This window comes from Carassius carassius, chromosome 19 (assembly GCF_963082965.1).
Source record: "Carassius carassius chromosome 19, fCarCar2.1, whole genome shotgun sequence".
In the NCBI taxonomy this organism is placed as follows: domain Eukaryota; kingdom Metazoa; phylum Chordata; class Actinopteri; order Cypriniformes; family Cyprinidae; genus Carassius; species Carassius carassius.
The window spans coordinates 7,189,380-7,197,688 of NC_081773.1; the positions used below are offsets into that span (position 1 = coordinate 7,189,380).

Consider the following 8,309-nt stretch of genomic DNA (forward strand, 5'->3'; position numbering starts at 1 on the left):
GAAAATATGTGTTGTAGTCCAAAGTCGTTCGTTGTAGTTTTTGAAGAGTGATTTCTGTTAAATAAAATATCTCCTTTTGAATTGGACTTTGAGCTTCGTAACTCTGCAGATCTTTTTATGCTCAAACAGCAACATTAAAGTTGAAAAAGTGAAAAAGCATGATAGGACCCCTTTAAATAATTCCCGCCCATTTCATTTGACGGCTTCAGCTCATAGACAGTACAACCCGAATTCCGGAAAAGTTGGGACGTTTTTTAAATTTTAATAAAATGAAAACTAAAGGAATTTCAAATCACATGAGCCAATATTTTATTCACAATAGAACATAGATAACGTAGCAAATGTTTAAACTGAGAAATTTTACACTTTTATCCACTTAATTAGCTCATTTAAAATTTAATGCCTGCTACAGGTCTCAAAAAAGTTGGCACGGGGGCAACAAATGGCTAAAAAAGCAAGCAGTTTTGAAAAGATTCAGCTGGGAGAACATCTAGTGATTAATTAAGTTAATTGATATCAGGTCTGTAACATGATTAGCTATAAAAGCTTTGTCTTAGAGAAGCAGAGTCTCTCAGAAGTAAAGATGGGCAGAGGCTCTCCAATCTGTGAAAGACTGCGTAAAAAAATTGTGGAAAACTTTAAAAACAATGTTCCTCAACGTCAAATTGCAAAGGCTTTGCAAATCTCATCATCTACAGTGCATAACATCATCAAAAGATTCAGAGAAACTGGAGAAATCTCTGTGCGTAAGGGACAAGGCCGGAGACCTTTATTGGATGCCCGTGGTCTTCGGGCTCTCAGACGACACTGCATCACTCATCGGCATGATTGTGTCAATGACATTACTAAATGGGCCCAGGAATACTTTCAGAAAACCACTGTCGGTAAACACAATCCGCCGTGCCATCAGCAGATGCCAACTAAAGCTCTATCATGCAAAAAGGAAGCCATATGTGAACATGGTCCAGAAGCGCCGTCGTGTCCTGTGGGCCAAGGCTCATTTAAAATGGACTATTTCAAAGTGGAATAGTGTTTTATGGTTAGACAAGTGCAAATTTGACATTCTTGTTGGAAATCACGGACGCCGTGTCCTCCGGGCTAAAGAGGAGGGAGACCTTCCAGCATGTTATCAGCGTTCAGTTCAAAAGTCCAGCATCTCTGATGGTATGGGGGTGCATAAGTGCATACGGTATGGGCAGCTTGCATGTTTTGGAAGGCTCTGTGAATGCTGAAAGGTATATAAAGGTTTTAGAGCAACATATGCTTCCCTCCAAACAACGTCTATTTCAGGGAAGGCCTTGTTTATTTCAGCAGGACAATGCAAAACCACACACTGCAGCTATAACAACAGCATGGCTTCGTCGTAGAAGAGTCCGGGTGCTAACCTGGCCTGCCTGCAGTCCAGATCTTTCACCTATAGAGAACATTTGGCACATCATTAAACGAAAAATACGTCAAAGACGACCACGAACTCTTCAGCAGCTGGAAATCTATATAAGGCAAGAATGGGACCAAATTCCAACAGCAAAACTCCAGCAACTCATAGCCTCAATGCCCAGACGTCTTCAATCTGTTTTGAAAAGAAAAGGAGATGCTACACCATGGTAAACATGCCCCGTCCCAACTTTTTTGAGACCTGTAGCAGAAATCAAAATTGAAATGAGCTCATTTTGTGCATAAAATTGTAAACTTTCTCAGTTTAAACATTTGCTATGTTATCTATGTTCTATTGTGAATAAAATATTGGCTCATGTGATTTGAAAGTCTTTTAGTTTTTATTTTATTAAAATTTAAAAAACGTCCCAACTTTTCCGGAATTCGGGTTGTAAAAGAAATGGACACAGCGACCCCATTGGATTCAACGGAGACAAGTGAAGTCAATTAGAAGCACGCACTTCCTGGGGGTCGAGCAAACTGCGCAAACTCAAACTGAGATTGATGACATATGTCACATGAGCAACCTGTCTGACAATTGTAAGTCTTCTAATAGCTGTGCCAAAAGAAATCTGAATCATCCACCGAGTTTTGCAGACGTTGTTGAATAATTTTGACCCGTTGTTTTTATGGACTCTCTAAGGGCTTCCCCCTTGACGTCATGCCTCCACGTCCCCCGGATAGCCACATAGACAGTAAAAGATTGCCTGCGAGCTTCTCCTCTTGTCCATATGGTAATTTCTCTACTGTGCGACAGAGAGTCGCAGGTTTATGACACAATCGTTAGCCTATTTTTACAAAAACTGCTTCTACAGGGCCACAACGTAAGATACAAGGTAATGGGGCCTTTTATACATTTTCGTGTTTCTTTAGAAATAATGAAAACGCCTCAGATGTAAAGTCATTCGCTGTCAAAGTGAAGCTAAAATGAATGGGAGTCAATGGAATGCTAACAGCAGGTGGGGGTCCACTAGCCAATGGCGGCGCCCAGGGATGCTTCAATAAAATATGAAACCCTGCCCCCCTGCAGGTTTGATTTCCGATACCCTGCAGGTAGCGCGTCTCTCACTAGGCGGCGCCACGCGCTCCCTCCGCGCTCCTCTCAGCGCTTCTTCTCCAGTAGAAGAAAAACTTCCCTCCGTCTTTCTTTTTTCAAAATGGCCGAATACTTGGCGTCGATTTTCGGTACAGAAAAAGACAAGTAAGTCACGTTAACAGACATTTTCTCGAAAAATCGTGTGCATTCGATTATTCTCAGCAATCGTATGCATTTTTAAAAACCGGTGATAATGGGTAGACTTTAAGATTAGTAGTATTTTCAGTCTCACGCCTCGCGTGGTCATCACTGACCTGTTTGCCAACCTTGCGTCTAGAAAAACAATAATAATGCTGCTTAACATTTACATGAAGCCGCAGAGCTATCATATACTGAATACTTATTATATTACATGTTTATTTTTATTTTCTATGGTTAGCCTCAGCTTTTCCGTGTCTCCATTGTGTTTCATTCATTGTGTTGGTTGTTGATCGATCGATCGACCGTATTTATAAGGACCACTACAAAAACTCAACGGTTTTATGTTTCAGTTATTATTATAATTATTAAATTATCTACGTTTGATGTCTCGCTCATGGAAAAGAAAAAGTCGTGTGAACTGCAATCCAAACAAACCAGCGCGCGCGCGCGCGTGTGTGTGTGAACAGTGAGAGCATGTGTGTATCTTGATCCTCTCTTGTCTTAATCAGGGTTAACTGCTCTTTCTACTTTAAAATCGGAGCGTGTCGCCATGGAGACCGGTGCTCGAGACTCCATAACAAGCCCACGTTCAGTCAGGTACACAAGAGATCCTCTAATAATGTACCAATGTGTAACCTTTCTATTAGATCTGAATTGTAATTCGCATTGGATTTGTGTTTCAGACCATTGCTCTGTTGAACATTTACCGAAACCCACAGAACACAGCCCAGTCTGCGGATGGCATCAGTAAGTCTCGCTCAAATGCATTTACTCAGAAACTGAGCACATCCAGGAGTCACTGCAGTGGTAACTGTAACTGACTGCATGTGTGTCCTCTCGTTCATCAGATGCTGTCAGTGATGTGGAGATGCAGGAACACTATGATGAGTTCTTCGAGGTAGGTGGGCTGTTTTAGAAAGTTATGGGGAGAGGGTGAGGACGACAGGTCATGCCTGAAACAACCTCAATTTAGTTATGATTCCAGCCATCACAGAGCTCCCACAATCGGAGAAACAATGGCATGGATACAGTTTTTTAAAATAGTGTTTTCCAAGCTTTGAGTTCAAAACCAAAGTCAAGGACACTTCTATTGTGAATATTCTCTGTTCTGCATTTTTTTATAGGCTTGATATTGCTGTTTTGTACAGTTGTAATGTCTGATTTCCAAGCAAACCATTTTTCTCAAAACTTTGCTGATTTTTATTTATTTATTTTAATCTGGTGAAGGCTTCAAAAATGATTGCTCTGAAAAATGTTGTTTTTTTTGTTAATTTTTTTTTTCTTTTTAAAGAAATTAAAAGCAGCACTCACTTTGTTGTTACAAAAGATTTATATTTCGTATTGATGCTGTTCTGTTAAACTTCTCCAGAAAAAGTTATTTAAAAATGTATCATGGTTTCTTCCACAATAATATGAAGTAGCACTACTGTTTTCAACAATGATAAAAAAAAAAACTTTCCTGAGAAGCAAATCATCACATTCGAATGATTTCTGAAGGATCGTGTGACACTGAAGGCTGGATTGCTGAAAATTCAGCTTCAAAATTCAATTGCATTTGAAAATATATTCAAATAGAATTGTTTAAAAAAAAAATTTTTACTTTTTTTTTTTTTTTTTTTTTTTACAAACGAAATGCAGCCCTCAGTGAGCCTATGCTATATGATATGATACAGTTTGGCCCTGTTTGTAACTTAAGTTATGTCTAGTCTAAAAAGAAAATAAATTGCAGATTTATGCTCCAATATCATTTAAAAAATTTTGTTTACAGGAAGTCTTCACTGAAATGGAAGAGAAATATGGAGAGGTTGAGGAGATGAACGTCTGTGATAATTTAGGAGATCACTTGGTGGGAAATGTCTATGTGAAGGTGAGAGGGTTTGCAGTGTGTTTACGTCGAAATCATTTTTATTTTACTGCTTAAAACTGATTGTCATTGTTGAACTTGTAATAAAATTAGAATTTCAAACCCAGAATTGAACAGTTCAACGTATATCTACATTTTTACTCTTTTATGTGGTGTTTTCTTATTGATAGCATTACCAAGGTGATACCCAGATGATATTATTATGAAAATTAATTTGTATTTTTGCTTTTGTGTGAGTAGTTCCGCCGTGAGGAAGATGCAGAGAAAGCGGTGATTAACTTGAATAACCGCTGGTTTAATGGTCAGCCCATCCATGCTGAGCTCTCGCCTGTCACTGATTTCAGAGAGGCCTGTTGTCGACAGTATGAAATGGGGTAAGGCACTCTGAATAATCGGAGCAACAGAGTTCCCTTCTACAGGAACGCACAACTCCCTCTAATGCTGCATTCTAGGGCTGGACGATTAATCGAAAAGTAATCAAAACCTAAATTCATAACCTCTAAACGACATAATTTCCCATGTCGGTTTTTTAATCCTGTTAACACTTCCCCTTTAAAAGCATACTAGCGCGTCTGTAGCCACATGACTCTGCCCCGTCCAGTGGCATAAAAGCAAAACATGGAGGTGAACACCGGTTCAACACATAGTGATGGCGCGTGAGCGGTGAGCCTTCACTAAACTTTGTCAGTTGTATTTGTTTTATGGTTTGGACATTCAAGCGATTAGATGATCGGATGTGTATTATTATATCGACCATGTTCGCGCAGCTGCATTGTGGCACAAACACTCATAAACAGTAACTGTGAAGATCGCTCGCACAGAGGAACACAGAAACTAGTTGTCAGCGCTGTCCTGTGATTTATCACTAAAGTAGCTTAGAATCTCAAAACTTATTATAGCATGTTTGTGTGCAGCGCACATGAAGCACAAGCGCGTGCATAGAGAGAATCGGTCGGCGGTCACGCTGCGGGTTCCCGGTTTGTGTCCGTTCTAGGACTGTTCTGTGTATTTTAACTGTAGAAAAGGTTGTTCCGAGTCGAAACTACGATACAGAAAACTACATAAGTATATCATCATAAACGCAGGCGTTTTTGTCTTATGTGAACATAAACAGATGAGAAAGAAAACACAGATGTGCAGTATTTTTGCTTAAAGAGACAACAGCCTAATAAACGCGCTGACTGTCATTAATGTTAATCAAAGAACAAAAGAAAATCATTCACTGATCTTGACTGAATACATTTAATAACTTTACTTGATTAATCTTTATTGTATTTATAAAAAGAAAACTATGTAGTGTTTTTAAACTTTTAATTAGTTTCTGTACCTGAAATTTTGTTTAGTTGTATTTATTTATGATATTGCTAATTGATTTGTTTGTTCCTATCTTATTACTGACTGTTTACTTTTCTTTAACACTTTAATATTTTAAATTTATACTAATTTAGTTGTTTTTGCTATGGTATTTTTTTTAAATCACAGGCAAAATTCCTCTTGCAGTGTTTTGTAGGCTGCTGATTTTTGCTCATGTTATTCAGCTGCAACAGAATGCTTTGTAAAAATGTTTGACATCTAAATGTTTGACTTCATTTTTTTTTATATTGGATTTTTTATCTTATTGGAATCGAAACTACGAATCGATAAGAATCGGAATCGATAAAATTCACACGATACCCAGCCCTAGTAAGAAATGTTACGAACATAGATAAAATAACTGCTGATAGTCAATCATATTTACAGTACAAACCTTGTCAGTGAACTATGAGGGCAAAAAAAACAAAAAACAAACAAAATAATCGTTCATTAATCGTAATCGAGGTGAAATGTTCCATTAATCGAGGTTTTGATTTTAGGCCATAATCGTCCAGCCCTACTGCATTCCCACAGATAAATGTGTACTTCCCTCCCCTCTTCAGATTGTTGTTTACTGAGACCTGGTGCCTAAACCGGAGTCCTTCACCTGTCCCATTGCACATGATTTGTTGATTCTGAAGGTGTTTTCTTAAACCTGCTTCCACCGGCTTCACTGTGACTGATTGCAGTACTTTGTGTGTTCCTGCAGAGAGTGCACTCGAGGAGGCTTCTGCAACTTCATGCACCTGAAGCCAATCTCAAGGGAACTCCGAAGAGAACTGTACGGCCGCAGGAGGAAGAGGTCTGTCAGATTTAAAACTCCTCAAAAGAATAAAGATTGTTACAGAACATATCCTGTAATTCTCACATCGCTGTCACTAGGCCTCTATATGTTCTTGATTATTATTATGTTATAAAGATCTGATTATAACAGCGTACTAAATTTGTGCAAATGGTTAATCTTACACACATTTGAGCAGTTTCTTTTGTTAAAGAAGTGACAGCATCATTTATATACACTACATTTTTATTTATTTTTCTTAAAGGTAGTGTATAATGGACTGGTTTTGGACTCGTTAGTAAATGTATTCTCTCTCTTTAGCAGGCATCGCTCTCGTTCACGCTCCCGTGAGCGTCGTTCTCGCTCTAGAGAGCGTAATAGAGGAGGAGGCGGCGGTGGTGGAGGAGGAGGAGGAGGAAGAGAACGAGAGAGACGGAGGTCAAGAGATAGAGAACGCTCTGGACGCTTTTAAAATGTCCTTCTTTCTTGAAACCAACATTCAAACCCCAAGTCCTACCCTAGTCTCTCCTGATGAAATGTGATAAATGTTGAATTTATTTCCTCCCTGACTTCTTTGTCCTCTGACCTTTTTATGCGAGTTTTGTTTGCTTTTCAATAAAGATTTCTTGATCAATTCACTGCCTTTCAGTAGTTAAATTATTCTCATATTCTATTATATGCTATTCTTTTACATGTTGACAACAGTGAAAGCAGTATTTAGTAAGTTTCTGGATTTTCTGACCTAGTGATTTAATGTTTTTCATTTTGCAGAAATGATCATGCTGCTCTCAAAATCTATGTAATCCCTATAGGTGACTTAACATTTTGCTAAACCTATTTTAATAGCAGGGAAGGGCAATGTAAACCTAACATATGAGGTCACACAACCAATGTCCTGCTTAATTTAGGATCGCTTGCAACAACTGTGTTTTTTTGATTCTACCATATAACTAACATGTCAGTGATTGGGTAACTTAGTCCTACAAAGAGATACATGTGTAAAGATCATTTAAGGACAATTTAAGTACTAGGCTTTTCAAATGTTATCTTTCTCAGGAGGTGTAATAAAACATTTGAATCATGACACTATTTGATGGTTTCCATTCAACACCTGTTTTCAAAACACATAACTTAATCTCACGACTCAAAACCATTATTTCTAAACTTGAACATTAGAATATTATGTCAAATTTAACTTGTAGAAATAAGTACAACTAAAAATTGATCTAAAATGTATCTGAAATACGCTTATCATTATCCACTGGCTTCTAATAATAACAAAAAAGGTAGTTAAAGCTATTTATATATTAACGGTATTTTTGCAATAATCTTATTTGTACATATTCTTTAAGATTCCGATAGAAAAAGACACAGTTTAAACCGAAATATTAGGTATTTATGTGTAACGTAATCTAAATTGCTCTCTTATTAACATGTTAACGCCGCCTCCTAACGTTACTTTGTTTCTCATCCAACTCTGTCTCCGACCAGTAAGTTTTTGATTTTCTAGCAAATAATCAAAGGTTTTATGCTCACCATAAAATTAATACTGTGTTCCGAGGTTAGGTTTATCACAATCATAAGCGGTCTGAGTGATGACTTCCACTCCCTCGCGCTCACGGCAGAACAGCGTTGTCGAA

General features: G+C 38.0%; 1 protein-coding gene across 2 annotated transcripts; it reads left to right on the top strand.

Annotated features, from left to right (window-relative positions):
- Positions 1-2,490: 2,490 nt before the first annotated feature.
- u2af1 (U2 small nuclear RNA auxiliary factor 1) lies at positions 2,491-7,304 on the top strand. Of its 2 annotated transcripts, none has more exons than XM_059499671.1 (8): positions 2,491-2,635; positions 3,181-3,268; positions 3,355-3,418; positions 3,520-3,569; positions 4,440-4,538; positions 4,776-4,909; positions 6,598-6,690; positions 6,994-7,304. In XM_059499671.1, the coding sequence occupies exons 1-8, from the start codon at positions 2,592-2,594 to the stop codon at positions 7,139-7,141; spliced, it is 720 nt and encodes a 239-aa protein (XP_059355654.1). In that variant the 5' UTR covers positions 2,491-2,591; the 3' UTR covers positions 7,142-7,304. The 2 variants fall into 2 exon arrangements, with proteins under 2 accessions (XP_059355654.1, XP_059355653.1); XM_059499670.1 differs by having other exon boundaries at positions 2,492-2,635; positions 6,991-7,304.
- The last annotated feature ends 1,005 nt before the right edge of the window (positions 7,305-8,309 follow it).

Coding starts and splice junctions, on each gene's coding strand:
- u2af1 (XM_059499670.1), top strand. CDS start 2,592: ATGGCCGAATACTTGGCGTCGATTTTCGGTACAGAAAAAGACAA. Junction 3,269..3,354: donor ACAAGCCCACGTTCAGTCAG/GTACACAAGAGA, acceptor TTTGTGTTTCAG/ACCATTGCTCTGTTGAACAT. Junction 6,691..6,990: donor TACGGCCGCAGGAGGAAGAG/GTCTGTCAGATT, acceptor CTCTCTCTTTAG/CAGGCATCGCTCTCGTTCAC.